General features: G+C 44.9%; 1 protein-coding gene across 7 annotated transcripts in view; it reads left to right on the top strand.

Moving 5' to 3' along the window:
• TBC1D32 (TBC1 domain family member 32) overlaps positions 1–23,636 on the top strand; it is an 851,129-nt gene that overhangs the window by 126,280 nt on the left and 701,213 nt on the right. For all 7 annotated transcript variants that reach the window (XR_010176059.1, XM_063917235.1, XM_063917238.1 and 4 more), the window contains 2 exons: positions 1,469–1,568; positions 18,857–18,994. Coding sequence is in view for 6 of the 7 variants with exons in the window: in XM_063917235.1 (XP_063773305.1) it covers positions 1,469–1,568; positions 18,857–18,994 (238 nt within the window). In the remaining variant the exon portion in view is untranslated. The remainder of the gene's footprint in view (positions 1–1,468; positions 1,569–18,856; positions 18,995–23,636) is intronic.

Below are 23,636 nucleotides of genomic sequence, written 5' to 3'. Positions count from 1 at the left end.
GATATCTTTATGCCGGAAGCCCTTTCTAGACAAAGTAATGCAGACTATTTTACAAGCCAGGAAATAGGAGAGAACACTTATGATTTTTATGGACACTTATGATAAAGAGAACACTTTATGATAACCCTAATGATTTTCCCCTAACTTCCCATGTTCTGGTACCCACAGACTCGCCTATCTTTCTAATGATAAGATCCCTAATTATTCTCCCATGCAGTGGGGAGGTAGGGCAATTGTCTCACTTTGCCATTTGAGAAGAAATAAGCAATCGTATGCTACTGTATTGTAGCAAATTCTAAGTCTACTAAAAAGAAAAGCAGGTATAATTTGTTTAGGTACTGCACAGATATTGGTATTGTGGTTGAAATGACCTGCCTAAAAGTGCTACAGTAGACTGCCTCAGTAAAGGTATTAAATTAACTAATGACAATCATATTGTACAGTATGCAGCTGTTCTTGCAAAATACCTTCTTATTGCTATTGTAATATAAAGCTATTTACTAGATTGTCAGAGTTTAAAGATTTGAAGAATAGTTCAGTAAAGTGCATCCACATTTTTCTTTGGGCCTTACATTTTTTTTTACACCCAGTGCTATGAGAAAATGTAAGGTCTGAGGGGGATTCTCCTGCAGTGCTGCTGATCTTACCGGCGCTGGTGGCCTTCCCCACTGATGCCTAGGGAGTGGGGCCGCCAGTGTTGGTAGGAACAGCAGAATTATGGTAGTATCCTTGGGATGCCCCGGGCTGCTGCAGATGCATGGGGGCACTGTAGCAGTGCCGTGGGAGTGGGGCTGCCAGTGTTGGTAAGAACAGCAAAATCATGGGAGTGTCCTTTGGATGCTCGGGGCAGCTATACAGGCTGCCAGATGCATGTCGGATGCTCCGGCCGCACTGCAGCAGTGACACTGGCTGCAGGGTACCATTCTAGGCACCCTGCTAGCCAGATGAAATGACGTGGGGTAGCTTGACTACGCCTAGTTATGGCCCTGTTTACACCCACAAATAGAATAACTTCCATGGGTAGTGTGGATTGACTCAGGAGATCAGGCACTAAAATAATAGGTGTTAGGATCCGCCCGCCATTCCCCCCCACCTCTATAATGCAGTCCGCTCCACCTTGACTTCAGTTTAATTTTCTAACGAAGCCATAAGGAGTACAAAAAAACAAAACAGAAAAAAAAAGCATTCAAGTATTGAATCCTCAGGAATAATACAGACAACAAACATCTCAACAACAGTGTCTCCCAGCTGGATTAAGAGGAATGGATTTTACGGTGAGTACCAAAAGCAAGTTTTTTAGCTTCAAACAACTACAATTACTGAAACAATTCTCAACTACAGTGAGAAACTTTATTATTGTGAAAAGAAAGAAATGAATTAACTAAAACAGTTAGCTTTATAAAAGTGTTTCTGTAAGCGGTCTTAAGAGGACAATTCTGATCTTTGGAATTGTTGTTCTATCTTCCAGATTGTTGCAGCTATTGAGCAGTGTTTCTATTATTATGAATCATCACAGTCAGGAGTCGATGAAAACACTAAAACAACAGCATCCTCCCAGCTACATCCTGGTGTGTGTATAATGCAGATTTGTTGATGTGTTTACAGTGTATATAGATATCTTGTATTCTCATTTTTTTCCCCATAAAATATCTAGGGATATTTGTTATTTGTGTTGGTTTACAAAGCATTTCATTTTTTTAATCAGTGCCCATGCCTTTGCATAGATTTATTTTATTGTGCAAAGTAGTTTAGTGTATCCTAATCCATGTCTGCTGTAAAATATTTTGACATCAAATGCCATCAAATTCTCTGTTTCTAGATTCATGAATTTCATAAAGAGCTTACATAAATGATGTATAATAGCAAGTAATAGATTAACACTGAGTAAGAAAGTATAAAGCCACTGTAAAGAATTGAAGAAAACAAGGCACAATATCATAAAATCTGTGCAGATTGTGATGAACCATTTTCTGCTGAATCTGGCGGTGTGTTTTGTATATCAGTTTAATAATTTATAGCTTGGATGAAATTATCTTTTGTTATCAAGGAGTATCTCTCTTCTAAGCAAATAGTAAAAAGAGCAAAAACCTAGATGAGTGTAAATACAGTATGGAAGGTCTTCTAAGTGAGATTGGAATTTTTTATGGGCTTAAGAAGACACCTTTAGTAATGAATCTTGGAAGTGTAAAGATACACCTAGAATGTTTATTTCTGCTGCGGGGTACACTGGGCTTCAGAAGGATAGACATTGGGGTGTAGAGTAGGATCTTGATCCGAGGCACCAACAGGCTCAAAGCTTTGACTGTTCCCAGAATGCACAGCGCCGCCTCCTCTATAACCCCGCCTCCCTGCACAGGAGCTCAGTTTTGTAGTTGGTGCTGCAGTAAGCAGGCACATAACAGAGGGGCTGCTCCAGGCAGCCCTAAGAAGAGCTTTGTTTGAAGAAAAAAGTGAAGACTTCAAGGGCAGCAGCGGTGGTAAATGTCAGAAGACATTCACGGCTGCAGCTCCAGCTCTCCCCAGCTGCGCTGTACACTCCCGAGCCCTCTTTGCCGGGTAACTACAGCAGGAGGCTCCGGTTTTCTTCACGTCAGGCACACACGACGGGGGCTCTCCGAGATCACGTGGCTGCGCTTCGGGAGGTGATGAGTGGGTCCCGCTTGCGGGACCCGGTCTTTATCACGATCCGGCACGGTCAGTGGGAGGCGGGCCACGCGCGCTGGCGGTGGACACTGTGGACACTGTGGCAGTACAGGCGATCCCACTAGATCACCAGGGCATGGGTGCAGGTCAGGTTTTCTCTCTAAACCATTTTTAGTAGCCCACAGTACCCGGTGGTTTTGCCAGCAGGGGGATAAGGCTTAGACCTGAAGCCCCTCCCCCAGCCCCAGGGCGTCATTTCCCGCAAATGTTCCCGCCCTGGAGCTGCATATCTGTCTCTCCCTCACTCCCTGTCAGTGTCTGGGCGCATTATCTCTCAGCTTCACTGTTCCTGGGACTGCTTGGGCAAATCCTCCTGTGTAAAGCCGCCTGGTCGCCAGTGCTGTGACTTTACATGACACTTAAGTATTCTACCTGCCTTTTTAGACAGTGCTAGTTAAGAAAGAGAGCATTTAGTCAGGGGTTTCTAGTACAATTACCCTGTGATATACATCCAGTTCTTACTGTGCAGTGTTATATCTATTGACTATATAGCTATATATATATAAGCTAGTCCAGTGCAGTATTGTTAGTAATTATCTCTGCATTGTACAAACTGTGACTATCTGTGTGTGCATTAGATAGCTGAGTGGTGTCCATTTCGTGTCTTTCAGTCAACTTGCTATCCCTATATTCTATAACCTGATGGGGCTTGGTGCGTCAGGTTTTATATTGATATAGGATTTTCACAAAGATATACTTTAATACGTATTTTTCTCTGTGATTTAGTCACCATATCTCTCCTTTATCTCTGCTAGTGCTGACTACACTGCACAGGGGTTTGGGTAATCCTCCAGTAGACTCACATGTGGCTAGGATGGTGGCTTCCTCAGCTCTACCTGTCACTACCGTCACGTCTCTAAAAGAGCCTATGGATAAATGTGTGGAGGGTTGTCTTAAAGCGATTTACACCCTCACGGGTGCTGCACAAAGGCCCACTATTGCAGCAACATGGGCTGCAGAGGCTATTGAAGCATGGGCCTTGGAGTTAGAAGCTGAAATCTCTGCTGACCATGCTAGACAATGCTTGTCATATATTGTAACAGCTTCTCGCTATATTAAAGAGGCGGCTTCTGATGCCGGTATCCTAGCAGCCAAGGCCTCTACTACGTCAGTCCTGGCTCGCCGGATATTGTGGCTGAGATCCCGGTCTGTGGATCTGGACTCTAGAAAAACCCTGGATTTACTCCCTTTCAAGGGAGATATTCTGTTTGGGGAGGACTTAAATAAGATAGTGGCTGACTTGGCTACTGCCAAAACTGCCTGTCTGCCAAGTACTACTCTTTCTGTGTCGAAGTCTAAAGGTACTTCCTTTCGCCCCTTTCGTCCTTCAGGTAAAGCAAAAGGTCAGGCGTACAACAAGCAGGCCCGCACTTCCAAACCTGGTAAGCCAAAGCAAAAAAGAGCCTGGGCGGCCCGTCAGCCAGTTTCCAAGGCCGATAAGCCTGCCGCATGACGGGGCGGGCCTCCCCCTGGGGGATCCCAGGGTGGGGGGCCGGCTTCTAGGGTATACCCAGGAATGGTTGAAGACCACTTCAGATGCCTGGGTACGGGAAGTCGTCACTCGAGGTTACGCCATAGCCTACAAAAACCAACCCCCTCATCGATTTTGCCAGACAGACCAGACAAAGGCAAACACTCTGCATTCGGTGGTACAGACCCTCCTGGATACAGGAGTCGTAGTACAGGTGCCTCTTGCTCAGAGGGGCCGGGGGTACTATTCTCCGCTGTTTCTGGTCCCGAAACCGAATGGGTCCTCCCGGCCCATGCTCAACCTCAAGACATTGAACAGGTTTGTGAAAGTTTCCAAGTTTCGTATGGAAACCCTTCGCTCTATAGTTCTGGCCTTGGAACCTGGGGACTACATGGTCTCCCTGGACATACAGGATGCTTACCTGCATATTCCTATAGCAGCGTCACATCAGCAATACCTGAGGTTTGCTATTGGCAACCTCCATTACCAGTTTCGGGCGTTACCTTATGGTTTAACAACGGCTCCGCGAGTCTTCACCAAAGTAATGGCGGTGATGACGGTGGTACTCCGCTGTCAAGGGGTCAGGATACTGCCGTATCTGGACGACTTGTTAATACTGGCAAATTCCCCAGAACTTCTCCTGTGTCATCTAGATATGACGGTCCGGTTTCTATAAGCCCACGGGTGGCTCATCAACTGGAAGAAATCCTCCCTGATCCCTGCTCAGAGCATGGTGCATCTGGGAGCGCTATTGGACACTCACAACCAGAGGTGGTTGTTCTTGTGTCAGGAGAAAGTCCTGAAGCTTCAGGACAGGATTCGTTGCTTCCTTTCTCGTCCGCAAGTGTCGATACATTCGGCGATGCAGGTGCTGGGCCTCATGGTATCAGCATTCGACATGGTGGAGTATGCTCAATTCCATTCTTGCCCCCTCCAGAGGCTGATTCTAGCCAAGTGGAACGGCCTGCCTCACCGGATCAGGTCTCAAATGATCTCATTGACTCCGGAGGTCCGTCGGTCGCTGCTCTGGTGGCTCCAGGACCAACAATTGTGCAGGGGCCGTCCCTTCTGGATATCGAACTGGGTCCTGTTGACGACAGATGCCAGTCTAAGAGGTTGGGGTGCGGTGCTGGAGCAGCACTCCCTTCATGGTGAACCAAGGAGGAGCCCCTCCTCTCAATCAACATTCTGGATTGCGGGCGGTCTTCAATGCATTGAACCTAGCCCAGCATTTAATTCACAACCATCCTATTCAAGTGCATTCGGACAACACCACCACAGTGGCTTACATAAATCATCAAGGCGGCACTCGAAGCCGTCTGGCAATGAAGGAAGTCTCACGGATTCTACATTGGGCAGAACGGCATCTACCAGCCATATCGGCTATCTTCATTCCGGGAGTCCTGAATTGGGAAGCGGACTTTCTCAGTCGTCAGGACGTGCATGCCGGCGAGTGGGGCCTCCATCCAGAAGTGTTTCAACTCCTCGTGGAAAAGTGGGGTCTTCCAGACGTAGATCTGATGGCGTCTCGACACAATCACAAGGTACCGGTCTTCGGAGCAAGGACAAGGGATCCTCAAGCAGCATTCGTGGATGCGCTGGCGGTGCCGTGGAGGTTTCGGCTGCCGTACATGTTCCCTCCGGTGTCACTCCTGCCCAGGGTAATTCGGAAGTTCAAGCAAGAAAAAGGAATTCTGCTTCTCATAGCTCCAGCGTGGCCCAGACTGCACTGGTTCTCAGACCTGCAGGGCCTATCGTCAGAGCGTCCAATTCTACTTCCACAACGCCCAGACCTCCTCGTTCAGGGCCCCTGTGTCTACCAGGACCTAGCCCGGCTGTCTTTGACAGCGTGGCTCTTGAAGCTTCCGTCTTAAGGGCTAAAGGGTTTTCTGAGGCGGTCATTCAAACTATGTTGCGGGCTCGGAAAACGGCTTCGGCTCGGATTTACTATAGGGTCTGGCATTCTTGCTTTGTTTGGTGCGCATCTAACGATTATGACGCTTCTAAGTTTAGTATAGCCAAATTGTTGGCTATTCTTCAGCAGGGCCTGGACTTAGGCCTACGTCTGTCCTCCCTCAAGGTTCATATTTCTGCCTTGTCGGTGTGGTTCAGAGAAAAATTGCGACCTTACCTGATATGCATACCTTTACTCAGGGTGTGTTGCGTATCCAACCTCCCTATGTCCCGCCTGTGTCTCCTTGGGACTTGTCGGTGGTTTTGGAGGCGTTACAAGAGTCTCTGTTTGAACCTCTCGGTTCAGCTGATCTTAAGTGGCTTTCCCTTAAGGTGGTGTTTCTGCTGGCTATTGCTTCAGCTAGAAGTAGCTAGTGTCGGATTTGGGTGCCTTGTCCTGTAGTTCCCCATATCTGATATTTCACCGTGACCGGGCGGTTCTTAGGACTCGTCCCGGATATTTAACTGAGGTGGTTTACTCGTTCCACCTTAACCAGGAGATTGTGGTTCCGGCACCTGTTTCTCCTGATCTGTCTCCCAAAGAGAAGTCTTTGGATGTGGTACGGGCTCTCCGTATCTATGTTAAGAGAACTGCTTCCATTAGGAAATCTGATTCTCTCTTTGTACAGTTTGGATTTCACAAACGGGGCTGGCCTGCTCATAAGCAGACTTTGGCCAGATGGATTAGAATGGCGATTGCACATGCTTATGTGAGGGCTGGTCTGTCAGCTCCTGCTCACATTACGGCCCATTCTACTCGATCTGTTGGACCTTCTTGGGCGGCCCACCGTGGTGCGACCCTTGAACAATTGTGCAAGGCGGCTACGTGGTCATCAGTGAACACGTTCATAAGGTTCTATGCCTTCGATACTGCCGCTTCCCAGGATGCTTCCTTTGGACGCCGGGTTCTTGTGCCCGCTACAGTGTGTCTCCTCCCATAAGGAACTGCTTTAGGACATCCCCAATGTCTATCCTTTTGGAGCCCAGTGTACCCCGCAGCAGAAAACGAGATTTATGGTAAGAACTTACCTTTGTTAAAACTCTTTCTGCGAGGTACGCTGGGCTCCACAAGGCGCCCACCCTGACGCACTTAGCTTCTTTGGGTTGGTATGGCATTAGCCGCTGACACTTCTCCTGTCGTGAGAGTGTGGTGTATGTGGCTACTAACCGTTGTCTCTTTTCCTGCTACTGCATTGGGCTGGTTAACTAAAAACTGAGCTCCTGTGCAGGGAGGCGGGGTTATAGAGGAGGCGGCGCTGTGCATTCTGGGAACAGTCAAAGCTTTGAGCCTGTTGGTGCCTCGGATCAAGATCCTACTCTACACCCCAATGTCTATCCTTGTGGAGCCCAGTGTACCTCGCAGAAATAGATTTAACAAAGGTAAGTTCTTACCATAAATCTCATTTTATCTAGCTTACTTCTTTTTTTTTTTTTTTTTAATTATTATTAAATTAAATGTGGAATGTATTTTTAAAAACAGATTTAAATGTTTTATTAGAAAATATACAGTATATTCTAGGGAGTGTATTACACCTATCCCGTCTACCTAGGATCCCATTAAAACAGAACCTCCCACTCACACGTGGCCGTAATCTATAGTGGCAACTGTATATGTCCATGTCACGACCACCGGCCGTATATCCAGATTCGCCAATCCGAGAATCGCCGTCCGTGACTACTGGATTACTTTTACCACGTCGCTCCCACCAGCAAGTAGTTTTTAGCGACTAACCGCAAGGCCATCTTCACTTCGGCCTACACACACACTTATTAATACGTCACAAAATAATAGAATGAACCATGAAGGCCTTGGGTATAAGAATCACAGGACCAAAACTAGAAATTAGGTTTCTCTTACGTCCTAGAGGATGCTGTGGTCCATTTTAGTACCATGGGGTATAGACCGTTCCGCAGGAGCCTTCGGCACTTTAAGACTTTTCAACAGTGTGAACTGGCTCCTCCCTCTATGCCCCTCCTCCAGACCTCAGTTTATAAAATGTGCCCAGGAGACTGGATGCACACTAGTGGAGCTCTACAGAGCTTTGCTGGAAAAAGACTTTCTTAGGTTTTTTATTTTACAGGGAAGCTGCTGGCAATAGCTTCCCTGCTTCGTGGGACATTAGGGGGGAAAGTAGGAACCAACTTCTCAATTAGTTAATGGTTCTGCTTCCGGTGACAGGACACCATTAGCTCATGAAGGGTACTGAACACAGCCCAATACTGGCCAGCGTTCACTCCCACAGCACTTGCGCCACCCCCTAACAGAGCCAGAAGTCAGAAGGCTGGTGAGTATATTACTGGAGTCCTGCAGAGAGGGATCCTCCAGTCATCGTTGGCGGCATACAGGTACACGCACAGCGGCGGGAAGCTGCGCGCCATGTCTCTCAGCACAAGGGCGCAGAGCGCGGGGTGGGGCACGCTCTGAGGGTATGTTTAATAACCTTACTCTCACTGGCAAAAAGGGTACATACATTTACAGCCGCTGATGTGCCATCCCCAGCCAGTATAAATATTACATTGCTGAGGCTGAAGGGTGGGGCTTCTCCTCAGACTTAAAGAAAAAAGAAAATATACAGACAGCGCTAGCAGATTTCTTATTAAATAATGATTTATTAATTATAATTTCCTCTATTAATATCTCTGATAAAAAAATCCCTTTCTTGCCTCTAAAACTTAATTGCATACAATTATACAAAACTTTTATCTAAAATCATGGCACTCATAGATATACAATCACAACACATTTAACAATAATACTCTGCTCTCTTAGACCACTTAATTTCTCCTTGATACAAGCAGCATACAACTCTAACCAATTACCTCACACTGTTTCACTTCAGTGTTACAAATTTGACCAGCTCTAGTTAGATGTTAAATGTCTCTATTCCACTCAAAATGAGGGTGTGCAGTTCATTGACACATATGTAACAAAAGAATCACTTGTTCCGGACCAAGTTAAATATTATGACTTGCTTCCAGGTGTTCGTTTTAACCTGGGAATATTAAATAGCTTTTTCTCCTCTCTTTTGGGATCCACACTGATTTCGTGCACAACCGCAGTTGGTTAATTATTAATTAGTTGGTTGGTTAGACATGCATGTATAAAATAACTTATCTCAAGATAACAGAGTTAGTATAGTGTCACAGCGGACATTTAAACATGGCCATGTTAAAATCCAGTTTTTACCGCAATCTCTCCTGGGTTCCGTTATATTGTGCTCCTGGCTTCTGGTGCCCAAAACCTTTGTAAAAAGCCTTATCCGGAGATCATCAAATTGTTCCCAGCCTGGAGACTGAAGTGCGGTATGGTAATCAAAGGTAGAGCGGGTGAATAAAGACGCGTTTCTCCTCAGACTTGCCAGAACACTCACTGGGTGCCATTTTCTCCTGCAGAAACTCCAGTGTGAAGCTCCTGAACACTGTTTCTCCTCATGACAACGCTGATACAAGTACAGGGTGTTAGAGAAGGGGCAGAGAGTGTTCATTATAATTAGGTCTGTGGGCCTATTATTGGTATATGCGCTGTAAGTGGGTAATATTTCCACAATTCACAATAAGGCACAGTGTGTGGACTGGCAAATCCCTCTGTGTCTCTCTGACAGACTTTAGTGTGGGTCTGTCCCCAATAGCTCCCCTGTGTGTGTGTGTGTGTGTGTGTACAAGTGTGTAACATCAGAGCCGTAACTAGGGGGGGACTTAGGGGTCACGTGCCCCAGGCGCAGGAGTCGAGGGGGCGCAGGGAACTCTTTCTGGCTCCCTGACAGCTGCTCCTTCACCCCCCCCCCCCGCGATTGCCACCCGCAGCCGCGAATGGTGCCGTCATGGACCCACCGCGGCTGCGTCTCTGTGTCTCCCTCTGCCTGCCTGGCCACCCGCCCGCCGAGTAGTGCCTCCTCCCCGCCCGCATCTTTACCGGCTGGCGGCCGCTGCTTACAGGGGACGGAAACGCGGCTGTGCGCGCACCGTCACCTGCCGCCCCTCTGACATCCGGCACCCGCTGCAAGCCCCGGCACTGGCCTCACTCACTGCACGGAGGCTTGGATTGATCTGCAGTGGTGAGTGGAGGGGCCCGAGGTTTATATATGCACTGTAGTTATCATATATATATATATCTATATCTATATATATATATATATATATATATATATATATATATATATATATATATATCTATATATATTTTATTATTATTTTTTTAATTCATAATTTTATTTTTATTTATATATATATATATATATATATATATATATATATATATATATATATATATATATATATATATATATAAATGTGCTTTCTGGTGCCCGGCACTCCTGATCCTTAAGCGCACTTGCCTGGGTGCCCTCCGCTCCAGATCAGATACCACTAAAACAAATGCAGCGTCACTCCAGGGCTTTGAAAAAATCTTTGTGTCTTTATTCCATCACTGTTCCAACGTTTCGGGGTCCGTAACCCCTTTGTCAAGGTGTGTGTAAGTGTAAGTGAAAAACCTCTTACCTTTAAAGCTGTGCTCCACCACGTGTTCGGCAGAGTCCTCCCCGCGCTGCTCATCCGCTCCGGGACCTGAGGGTTTCCGGCGCTGGGCTGGTGACGCCACGTCCGCGCCGTCATTCCGCTTCCGGTCTCCCGTTGCTATGGCATTGCGTCTGGCTCCTGGCTCGGTTGCCTAGGCAACCCTGCCGTTTACCATTGCGCTGTATGCGCCGGGGTCTGTAAGGTGCAAAATAGTGATAGTAGTGACTGTAATTAAATCTCATGTCAGCATGGTTCTGGCACAAGGATTAGCTTAATAAAAGTTAAAACATATATCATGCATATCTTAAATTCTGGACTATGGCATAGCAAACCGTAAGATACACTGTGTCGACTATCTCCACCACCTCTAGTCAGAATAGGGTATTAAACGAAATTAATGCTGAATCGTGGGGGGTCAAGAATGATGGTAGCCCCAACACCCCTTACTCCTAGTCACCCGTGTGTCTATAGATAAAGTAATGCAATTAAATGCAGTAACGAGACGGGAATAGTCCTTGGTTGCACTTGATTCCTCATTTCCCCAGTGTGTTCCAGAGGATCTGGTCGTTAAGGCCCTTCGGTCTGATTGTCTCTAATTTGAAAATCCATCTCGCCTCCAACTTCAGCAGCTTGCCATGCCTATCTCCCCCTCTTAAGCTACTGGGCACGTGGTCGATCACCATCTGTTTCAATGAGCTCAGGGGATGCTGTTTGTCTACAAAATGTTGAGCGACAGGTTGCTCCGATTTCCCACTCTTAAATGCTGCTGTGGCCTTAACGACCTTAAATGCTGGCCTTAACGACCAGATCCTCTGGAACACACTGGGGAAATGAGGAATCAAGTGCAACCAAGGACTATTCCCGTCTCGTTACTGCATTTAATTGCATTACTTTATCTATAGACACACGGGTGACTAGGAGTAAGGGGTGTTGGGGCTACCATCATTCTTGACCCCCCACGATTCAGCATTAATTTCGTTTAATACCCTATTCTGACTAGAGGTGGTGGAGATAGTCGACACAGTGTATCTTACGGTTTGCTATGCCATAGTCCAGAATTTAAGATATGCATGATATATGTTTTAACTTTTATTAAGCTAATCCTTGTGCCAGAACCATGCTGACATGAGATTTAATTACAGTCACTACTATCACTATTTTGCACCTTACAGACCCCGGCGCATACAGCGCAATGGTAAACGGCAGGGTTGCCTAGGCAACCGAGCCAGGAGCCAGACGCAATGCCATAGCAACGGGAGACCGGAAGCGGAATGACGGCGCGGACGTGGCGTCACCAGCCCAGCGCCGGAAACCCTCAGGTCCCGGAGCGGATGAGCAGCGCGGGGAGGACTCTGCCGAACACGTGGTGGAGCACAGCTTTAAAGGTAAGAGGTTTTTCACTTACACTTACACACACCTTGACAAAGGGGTTACGGACCCCGAAACGTTGGAACAGTGATGGAATAAAGACACAAAGATTTTTTCAAAGCCCTGGAGTGACGCTGCATTTGTTTTAGTGGTATATATATATATATATATATATATATATATATATATAAAGTAGCAAGAAGACGTGGCGGCACTCAGCAGACTTCTTTCAATCCTTTATTGTGGACCACAATAAAGGATTGAAAGAAGTCTGCTGAGTGCCGCCACGTCTTCTTGCTACTTTGTTTTGTGACCTTGCGTCACTGGGAAGGCACCGCAGCATTACACCCTGGGGGACACAGGAGTGCCGGGCACAGCTTTGTGATTTATATATATATATATATATATATATATATATATATACACATATATAACTTCATGCTAATTATGACGTTTCTGGGATTGCACAAACGTATGCTTCCTGAAGACAGTGTGTGCAATCCCAAAACTTCGTAATTATCATGCAGTACTATTGTGCAGTGTTAAGAAATTAAGGTTCTGTCCACTACTGTGTGGCATAGTCTGTATTTTTAGTTATTAATTTTATTATCATCTTATTCATGTTTATTTATCTATTTTAATTTTTTGTATTTACTTATTTATTTACTATAAATTTTATTTTAAGTTTTTTATTTTTTTTTTTTTTTTTTTTTTTTATTATTATTATTATTATTATTATTATAATTTTTTTTTTTTTTTTTTTGGGGGGGGGGGGGGGGGCGCGCTAACTTACTGCCTTGCCCCGGGTGCTGAAAATCCTAGTTTCGGCCCTGGTAACATGTCAGACATTGGGGAGGGTTCTTCCCAGGAAGAACCCATTTTAGATGCACAAGAGGGTAATGTGGTGGCTCTTTCCTCTCAGAAGGAGCCGGAGTGGGTGAGAATGTTGCAAAGGAATATGTCAATGCTTGCAAATAAATTCTCTGAGTCTGAACAACAGACTAAATATTGGAGGCAGTCTGTGGAGAATGCACTGTTTACTGACCCCTCCATATCATCCACTCGGGTCCCATCCAGTTCCCAATAATGCAAGGGGACACAGACACAGATTCCGACTCTGATGTCGACACTGGGGATTTGAGAGGGGTATTCCCCAAATTAGCCAAAAGCATACAATGTATGATAGTTGCTATAAAGGAAGTGTTGGAGTTTCCTGAAACAACACTGGTCCCAGAGGAAAAGTATTATTATAAATTAATTAAAAAGCAGGTTGTGACTTTTCCTCCTTCAAAGTATTTGAATGCGTTCTTTGAAGAATCCTTGGCTAACCCTGAGACGAAATTACCCTTCCCAGAAGGATACGTGTAGCGTACCCTTTCCCTGAGGAAGACAGGCACAAATGGGAGACACCCCCAATGATAGACATCTCAGTTTCTCGGCTGTCTACGAAAATAGTTTTGCCTGCCCCTGGTTCAGCCCTTTAAAAGATCCAGCTGACCGTAAATTAGAAACAACCCTAAAATCTATATATACGGCTATCGGAACGGTGCTCAGGCCCACCATTGCTTGTGCGTGGGTAGGTAATGCTGTGGAAAAATGGTCTGACAACTTGCTTGTTAACATAGACACAGTTGACAGGGATGAAATAGTCCTAACTCTCGGCCATATCAAAGATGCTGTAGGTTACTTAGTTGAAGCTGTGAAGGATATTGGGTTGCTGAGTTCAATATCCTCCGCTATGGCGATTTCAGCCCACAGAGCGCTGTGGATCCGCCAATGGAATGCTGATGCGGAATCAAAAAAGAATACTGAGGCGCTAACTTACAATGGAGAAGCCCTCTTTGGAGACGAGCTGGATGCCATGATTTCAACAACTACATCAGGCAAGTCAGCATTTCTGCCTTCCGCAGCTGCTCCACCTAGGAAAGGATTTCATTCTCATACAATGCATGCCTTTCGGCCCAACAAGTCCAAAAAGGCAAAGGGTACCCCCTTCTTCGCAGGAAGAGGTTGAGGAAGAGGTTAAAAATCTACAACACCATCAGGCTCGCAGGAGCAGAAGTCAACAGCTACTTCTGCTAAAACCTCAGCATGACGCTGGGGCTCCCCTGTGGGAGTACTATCGGGTGGGGGCACGTCTACTGTCTTTCAGCCAGGTCTGGGTTCACTCAGATCTGGATCTTTGGGTATTGCAGATAGTATCCCAAGGGAACAAATTGGAATTTCAGGACCTTCCTCCATGCCGATTTTTCAGATCAACCTTACCAGCTTCTGTTCAGGACAGAGCAAAAGTGCTGAACGCAATACAGAAATTCTGTCAAGACAACGTAATTTTCTTAGTTCCTGTGTCACAACAGGAAGAAGGGTTTTTATTCAAGCCTGTTTGTAGTGCCGAAACCGGGTGGCTCGGTCAGACCAATTTTAAACCTAAAGACTCTGAACCTTTAGTTGAAAAGGTTCAAATTCAAGATGGAATCCCTGAGAGTGGCGATCTCTAGCTTGGAGGAAAAGGAATTTCTGGTATTGATGGACATCAAAGATGCTTATTTACATGTTCCCATCTACCCGCCGCATCAGGCATACCTGAGGTTTGCAGTGCAGGACTGCCACTACCAGTTCCAAACATTGCCTTTCGGGTTCTCCACGGCTCCGAGAATATTCACCAAGGTGATGGCGGAGATGATGGTTCTTCGCAAGAAAGGAGTCAACGTCATCCCATATTTGGACGATCTCCTCATAAAAGCGAGATCCAGGGAGAAACTAGTGCAGAACATTGCATTTTCCCTGACAGTGCTTCAACAGCACGATCGGATCATAAACCTTCCAAAATCACAATTGGGACCCACAATGAGGTTATCATTTCTGGGAATGATATTGGACACGGAAGCACAGAAAGTATTCCTACCGTTGGAAAAGGCTCTGGAGATCCAGAGGATGATCAAAAAAGTTTTAAAACCAGCACACGTATCGATTCATCAGTTCATCCGCCTGCTGGGGAAGATCGTAGTGGCCTACGAGGCTCTACAATTTGGCCGATTCCACGCCAGGGTGTTCCAATGGGACCTACTGGACAAGTGGTCCGGATCGCACCTACACATGCACCGGAGGATAATCCTGTCAACAAAAGTCAGTATTTCACTCTTGTGGTGGCTTCAAAGTTCTCACCACCTGGAGGGATGCAGGTTCGGGATTCAGACTTGGATCCTGGTGACCACAGATGCAAGTCTCCGAGGTTGGGGAGCAGTCACGCAAGGGGAAAGCTTCCAAGGCTGATGGTCAAGTCAAGAAGTACTTCTTCACATAAACATTCTGGAATTGAGAGCTGTGTACAACAGCTTTCATCAAGCGGCACACCTTCTTCAAGGTCGTCCCATACAGATCCAGTCAGACAATGTAACGGCAGTAGCTTACATAAACCACCAGGGTGGAACAAAAAGCAGAGCGGCAATGGCAGAGGTGACAAAGATACTCCTCTGGGCAGAAAGACATGCAAAATCTCTGTCTGCAATTTTTATTCCGGGAGTGGACAACTGGGAAGCAGACTTCCTCAGCAGACATGATCTCCATTCAGGAGAATGGGGCCTCCACCCAGAAGTCTTTGCAGAGGTAGCAGATCATTGGGGCATTCCTCAAGTAGATATGATGGCATCACGTCTCAACAAGAAGCTTCAGAAATATTGTTCCAGGTCGAGAGACCCACAAGCAATAGCAATGGATGCACTGGTGACCCAGTGGGTGTTTCAGTCGGTTTATCTGTTCCACTTCCACTAATACTAAAAGTACTCAAGATCATCAGAAGAACAAGGGTTTGCGCAATTCTCATTGCTCCAGACTGGCCAAGGAGGGCTTGGTATCCAGATCTTCAGGAGTTATTACTGGAAGATCCTCAGCCTGTTCCTCTTCGCGACGACCTGCTTCAGCAGGGGCCGTTTTGTTTATCAAGACTTACCGCGGCTGCGTTTGACGGCATGGGAGTTGAGCGCCAGATCCTAGCCCGTAAGGGTATTCCCAATGAAGTAATTCCCACACTTATTCAGGCCAGGAAAGGGGTAACGTCCAAACATTACCATCGTATTTGGAGAAAATATGTATCTTGGTGTGAATCCAAGAAGTCTCCTGCGGTGGAGTTTAAATTAGGACGTCTTCTCCTATGTCTACATGCGGGTGTGGATGCTGACTTGAGATTAGGATCTATCAAGGTCCAAATTTCGGCCTTGTCTATTTTCTTTCAGAAACAGTTGGCTTCCCTTCCTGAGGTCCAGATGTTCGTGAAGGGGGTTCTGCGCATCCAACCTCCCTTTGAGCCTCCTCTGGCGCCATGGGATCTTAATGTGGTGTTGCAGTTCCTTAAATCGGACTGGTTTGAGCCTCTACAAGAGGTAGAGTTGAAGTTTCTCACTTGGAAAGTGGTCATGCTGTTGGCCTTGGCCTCAAGCAGACGAGTGTCTGAATTAGGGGCTCTGTCACACAAGACTCCTTATTTGATTTTTCATGAACATAGAGCTGAACTGCGGACGCGTCGGCATTTTCTTCCAAAGGTTGTGTCTTATTTCCATATCAACCAACCTGTGGTGGTGCCAGTGGCTTCTGACACCTCAGCCGTTTCAAAGTCCTTGGATGTCGTCAGAGCGTTGAGGACAGAGGCAGAACTCTGGGAGGCAACGGAGTCAGCTGCCGCCGGGCTCCTGCTTTGAAGGGGGGCACCTCTCCTCCTGTTCCGTGTGTTCAGCGACATTAATCAGTTAAGTTAATTGACAGCAGCTGGTATCTCTTCCGTAGCCGACTTACACACTAGTCACTGCACCTTACAAATCACACCCTCTTTATTATAGATATACTGGAAGCAGACACCTTACTGATGAAGCTATTTGCTCCTATAAAGGAAACATGAGAATTCTCACTATATGAAGTTATTTCTCTGACAATTACACGTAACTTCATATAGTTAGAATTCTCATACTTCCTATGCAAGAGCAGATATCTCCATCAATAAGGTGCATGCTACCAGTGTAAAAGGTTGTGGGTTCTAATCCTGGATATGTCACTTGCAAATTAATTGTCAGAGACATAAGCATTGTGAGTGACTGAGCAAGCAGATCTATGTAGTGTGTGGTTGGACCCCTACATAGATCTGCCTAGTTGCAACGGTTTTGTAGTAGCTTCATATAGTTAGAATTAGAGGTGAGCGGGTTTGGTTTTACTCAGTGTTACTCGGATCTCAAAACGGCATCTTATTGGCTCACAGATTATATATGGGGGGGGCACCAATATTTTTCTTGCCTCCGGGCAACTGGGATAAACTTACGCCACTGGTTGAGGACTTATGTCGCAAGAATGGCTCGGATAAGGAAAACAGAATCTTTGTTTGCCCTCTATGACCCCAACAAGATTCGGGGTCCTGCTTCTAAGCAGACTATTGTGCGCTGGATCAGAGGTCCCATTCAACACGCTTATTCCAAGGCAGGATTGCCGTTACCAAGTTTGGTAAAGGCCCACTCTACAAGGAAAGTGGGTTCTTCCTGGGCGGCTGCCCGGGATGTCTCGGCATTGCAAATTTAACGAGCAGCTACTTGGTCAGGGGCAAACACGTTTGCTAAGTTTTACAGGTTTGACACCTTGGCTGCTGATGACCTTCAGTTTGGTCGGTCATTCAGTTCTGCAGGAACATTAGCACTTTCACGCCCGTACTGGGAGCTTTGGTACATCCCCAAGGTACTAAAATGGACCCCAGTATCCTCTAGGACGTAAGAGAAAATAGGATTTTAATTACCTACCGTTAAATCCTTTTCTTTTAGTCCTTAGAGGATGCTGAGCTCCCGCCCAGTGCTCATTTTTCCTGCAAAATTACGTTTTATCTTTTTACACAGGTTCTCATGTGTTAAGATGTTCACAGTTGTTGCTGTTGTGTTATGCATGCACGTTAGCATGGGTTATGTTGAAAGCCATGTTAGGCTTCATGTTTTGTATGGTGTGAATCTCGCCACTAGTTTAATGTAAATTCTTCTCTAGAAGTTGTCTGTCTCCTCGGGCACAGTTCCTATACTGAGGTCTGAAGGAGGGGCATAGAGGGAGGAGCCAGTTCACACTGTTGAAAAGTCTTAAAGTGCCGAAGGCTCCTGCGGAACAGTCTATACCCCATGGTACTAAAATGGACCCCAGCATCCTCTACAGACTACGAGAAAAGGATTTACCGGTAGGTAATTTAAAATCCTGTTTTCTGTTTATCTTTTGCTATATCCATAAAAGAAACTTATTACAGCAAAAAAATTTTTAATTTTCACAATTTTACCCAAGCATATTTTTGATACTTTAGCAACACAAGAAAAGGCATCTAGATGAGTTCAACGTGGATAAACAGAAAAATAAAGCACCATAACAAAATAATAATTCTGTATTAAAAATATATTTGACATTTTTGTAATCTGCTTAAAATATTATTCTGATTTGGCAAACATTATTTAAGGCTCTGGCAACCTGTGTTCTAGAATTTCCAACGTTTATTACGGTACATTACATATTAATGGCAAAAATTGCTGCAATGCAATTTAAATATGCATTGTGATTTAATGAATTAAAACCATAATATTATTTCCTTGAAAATCTTTCTGGAGTTCTGTTGGCTTATGTATACATTTGTCCCTTAGAGCAGTAAGCAAGCTGGTGGGGAATATTTATTTCTCTCCTGTTCCGTTAGACTGGTGTTTTTGACCAATACAGAGATCTTATTTGACAGAGTAAAAAATCTATTATTCTCTGTGCTGTTGATGTTAGTCAAAGGAAATGTCACATTTCCATGTGCATTTACACAACCTTAATTATGTGTCTTTTTCTCTTGTTTCTCTCCAGGCACTAAACAGAAGACATTCTACTCCAGAAGAGAATTACATTATTTATACTTTGTTCATTCACTTAGTCTTCTCGGAAGACTGCTGATATATAAACATGGCAGAAAACTGTTTCCCATAAAACTGAAAAACCGAAAAGGTAACTAGAAAATCAAACAATGAAAATATGACCGTAATAATATTTTCTTCCATTGCTTTATAGATATTACATTATGCTTTGTTTTTGTTTTAATATACTGTATGCTGAAAATGTTCTCCATTTGCTGAATGTCGTGAAGTTTTTGTTTTTTTTCCTTTGGGTGGTAGTACTCAATTAGATACTGTTACCTACCTTATAAATACATTAAGTAACTTTTCTATTATATTGTAAAACAGCCTGCAGTATTAAGGCAGATTGCACAAAGAAAACTATTTATATACAGTAGTGTAGCTTATTGGAATGGTGGTCACAATAGTGGTACAACGATGTGAAAGTGACAGGCCACACAGTGAGTCCTTTATTGGTAACTATAAGAGGATATGTAGGAATGCAGCCATAATGCAGGGGTTAACAGCAGTAACCAGAGCTAATGCAGTAGTGGTTTCAAACAGTAGTAAATACAGGTAATACTGCAGGTGTCTCACCTCAGGAGCGAAGTACTGTGTTTCCAACCAGTAATGTATCACTCTACACCAGTGGTTCTCAAACTGTGTGCCGTGACACCCTGGAGTGCCTCAGGACACTTGCAGTGTTGCCTTGGATTGGTAGTCCAGGACCTGTTTAAATTATTTCTGGTCAGTGTAATAGGCAAAACCAGTGTTGGTGGCTTCCAATGATAAAATATGTGGACAAACAGAAGCAAATCTTGTCCCCCACCACATAACTGAACATAAGGATGACATATAAGCACCGTTTACTTCATTTAATATTTCTTTCTAAGTTTCTCAGTAAGAAATGTTTGGCCTACAGATGTTTCCTCTTACATCCTTGCTGCAGTGATGCTAAACAGCGCCATGCCACAGTTTTCCTTAAGTACCCATCTTTAATCAATTACCCAGTCCCTGCTGAAGAGAAACACCTCACAATTAATATTTAATGTTACCAGCACACTCCATGGTAGGTTTAGTGTGTTTTATATGATTGTTGCCAAACCTAGTGCTTGACGTTCAGTCAAGGGTTAACAGTCCAGGGTTAATAATATAGTCTAGATAGGCATTGCTAGTCCAGATACATAAAGCAGCTACTTGTCAGTTCCCAGTTACTTGCTCCTGAGGAAGATCCGGGACCTACCACGTTGAAATGTGTTGAACTCTTCACCACTTCATCGCAGACCTCAAACTGTATCTGGACCAGCAGCGCCTATCTGGACGATATTGTTAACCCTTCACTACTGTCCTGTTTTCATCTGCAAGGACACCTTGCAAGCAGTGATTGTGTGTCCTATCTCTCAAATTGGGTAATGTTCTCCTTTCTGCTGGAAATGAATCCGGAATCGTCTGCTTCAAATGCCTATGATTGGTGACTATGTTTTAGATTAAAGGTGCTACCCTGGCCCAGACACCAACTAACTAATTGGCGTTGGATACCCCATACTACTAATACTGGCACCAAGTGATTTATATTCCCCTAACTGAATAACTAATGGGGATTGCATTAAGTTGAAAAACATCACTTTTTACTAGAAAAGTCTATGTGGACTACGCATATTTTTAAATGGCCCTTTATGCCAGTCTGCTAATATTTTAGTGCATGCTAACATATGCAAATTAAATGTAGACAGAACAGTTGCCCATTACAAAGCCAAAAGAAAGGCAGACATTTGGGATTAACTACACTGAAATATTTTCGACTGGGGCAAGGCACAGTACAGATGGAGCCTCCCTGATAGTTGATTTTTCTCCGCCTAAAAGGAGGATTAGTCACGCCTAAGCGATAGTTCAGGTTGTTCAGTTGTTTCACGGACAGGCGCGTTGAGGCATGACTACATACGCAGCATGCAATACACATCTTCACCACTGGGTGGCTAATGCTCCACTAATCCAGTACTGTAGAGCGGATAGCGGCAGATTGATCTACAAGCTCTGGCAAATGGTCAGTGACAACTGTAATGTTACTGTATACTGTACACACAGACCAGTGGTCAGACAGAGAGAGTCAATTTAAAAAAAAACAGTAAACCAATCCATAAAATTAGTGTATACAGACGCAAGCGAGTGTGTTAAAGCAATGGTCCATTGACTTTGGGATTATGTGTGCATCCAAATCCCGCAGACTAATCAATAAATAAAAATAGTGTATACAGATGCAAACGAACGTGTTAAAGCAATAGTCCATTGATGTTAGGCATACAGTACTTTATGTTAGCGTCCAAGTCTCGTTGCCAGTACAGCAAAACCCATGGGAAAGGATCACTGCTTACATTTACACATGAGCTTGTGTCTCTATCACCAGGAGTCGTGGCCAAGTGGTGAAGTGTCCCGCACCCCATGCTCAGAGTCCCGGGTTTGATTCCCAAAGTGCGAATGCCTATTTTGTTTTTTGTTTTCTTATTGACACTTTCCAAAAATTTTTTTTTTTTTAACCTTACATTCAGTAGAATTATGCACACTGGAAAAGACCTGTTTCCATAACTAACTGTCGTGGCGTCTGACACGCAATTCCGTAGCACAGTACTGTACTGTTTAGTGTACATTCACTCTGGCCCTCTCTAGTCCTTTCCCCAACCAAAGCGACTGCAGTATCAGCCCTTCATTTACATACTGTATTGGCAATTTATTGACTGTAAGCTGGCCTCTTTGTCTGAAAAGATCAGTCTCTCACGGGAGGGGGAAGGGTGAGGGGGGAGGTGGTGAGTTCAGAGACGCTGTCGAAAATATTAAATCTCTGTCAGGACCCCAAAAAAAGAAATCCATAAATAAAAATAGTGTATACAGACGCAAACGAACGTGTTAAAGCAATAGTCCATTGATGTTCGGTTTATGTGAGCTATTAAATTACATTAAAATGGGCTTAAAGTTTAATATCTCCAGTTCTGTGGGTGTAATCATCTCAGAACCGGGTTGGCATGGAAGGGGAGATGAATAGCTACCAGAAGATACCGACTCTGTGACCCCCACAAGGGTAATGGCAAGCATCGGAACCCACGGTGGGTCTGACTTAACAGGCCCATTATAGTCTCTGGGAAAATGGGTCCACTTTGTGCACCGATATCTCTGGTTCTGGGTGTCCCAGAGACTCGAGACCGGTACCACATGAAAGAGGCGACTCTTGGCTTTTGGGGCATTAGTTTATATGACACCGCAAAGGGAAATGGCAAGCAACCGTGTGTTGGGTCTCCTCCAATTGTCCGCCCAGCTTGCATGGGGTGCGGGGTTAGATAGGATAGATAGAAAATACTGTACATAAATGCTAAACACTGTGTTTTGGCATTCAGGAACTTAGGGAGGAGCTTTTATCTCTCATCATTATACTTATAAAGATAACACCTACCGCTGTAGCCTTTATAGCAGAGTATGTTACAAGCTGTTCGTGCTACTTTGTATTTAAATAGAAAATACTGTACAGAGATGCTAAGCACTGTGTTTTGGCATCCAGGAGCTTTTATCTCTACCCATTATAGGATGAGGGAAGGAGAGCAGCGCTAGGGCTATGGATGTACCACAGTAGATATGAAGAGGGCACTTCTGCTCCATTGTCTCAGACAGCTTCCAGCCCAGATCACTGGCCCGCCAGCACTAAGCGTGAGACTTCATTCATTTGTTGGCGGCCGCAGGTCTTATTAGCTGCAGCCGCCGCTATATGAATGCTTATTTCTCCCTTGCTACTCCTCCCGTTGTGTCTGTGCTGTCACTCAGCCAGCTCCGCCCTGGCTCCTGCTGCTCTACTCTCCCCTCCCAGCCGGCAGGGCAGAAGCTCCACCTCCCAGAAAAGGAGGAGATAGCTGCTTTCAGAGCAGAAAGGGGCACTCTGGGGCCATGTGCCTCGGTTCCCCCTACTTCAAAGGGCCATCCACGATGACCAGTCAGGATGAAGAAATGGAGGTATTACTACTGTGTGTGCCTGTGTGTGTGTATATATGTGTCCTTGCATATATGTTGTATGTACTGTATGTGTCAGTGTATATATGTGTCAGTGCATATGTGTGACTGTGCTGTATGTGTCAGTGTATATATGTGTCCGTGCATGTGTGTATGTGTGGCACTGTGCTGTATGTGCCAGTGTATATATGTGTCCGTGCATATGTGTGACTGTGCTGTATGTGTCAGTGTATATATGTGTCCGTGTATATATGTGTCTGTATGTGTGACTGTGCTGTATGTTTCAGTGTATATATGTGTCCGTGCATATGTGTGACTGCTGTATGTGTCAGTGTATATATGTTTCTGTGCATGTGTGTCTTTGTGGCTATGTTCTTTATGTGTCAGTGTATATATGTGTCTGTGTGACTGTGCTGTATGTGTCAGTGTATATATGTGTCCGTGCATATGTGTGTCTGTGTGACTGTGCTGTATCAGTGTGTCCGTGTGATTATGTGCTGTATGTGTCAGTGTATATATGTGTCCATGCATATTTGTGACTGTGCTGTATGTTTCAGCGTATATATGTGTCCGTGCATATGTGTGACTATGTGCTGTATGTCAGTGTATATATGTGTCCGTGCATATGTGTGTCTGTGTGACTATGTGCTTTATGTGTTAGTGTATAGATATGTCCGTGCATATGTTTGTCTGTGTGATTATGAACTGTGCTATAGTATTCACATGTCCTCCTCTCCCTTCATACTCCCTACCGCCCCCTACGG

The sequence above is a fragment of the Pseudophryne corroboree genome, chromosome 4, assembly GCF_028390025.1.
Source record: "Pseudophryne corroboree isolate aPseCor3 chromosome 4, aPseCor3.hap2, whole genome shotgun sequence".
NCBI lineage: Eukaryota > Metazoa > Chordata > Amphibia > Anura > Myobatrachidae > Pseudophryne > Pseudophryne corroboree.
Note: the sequence above shows the minus strand (reverse complement) of the source record. Positions and strands in the feature narration are given on the sequence as shown.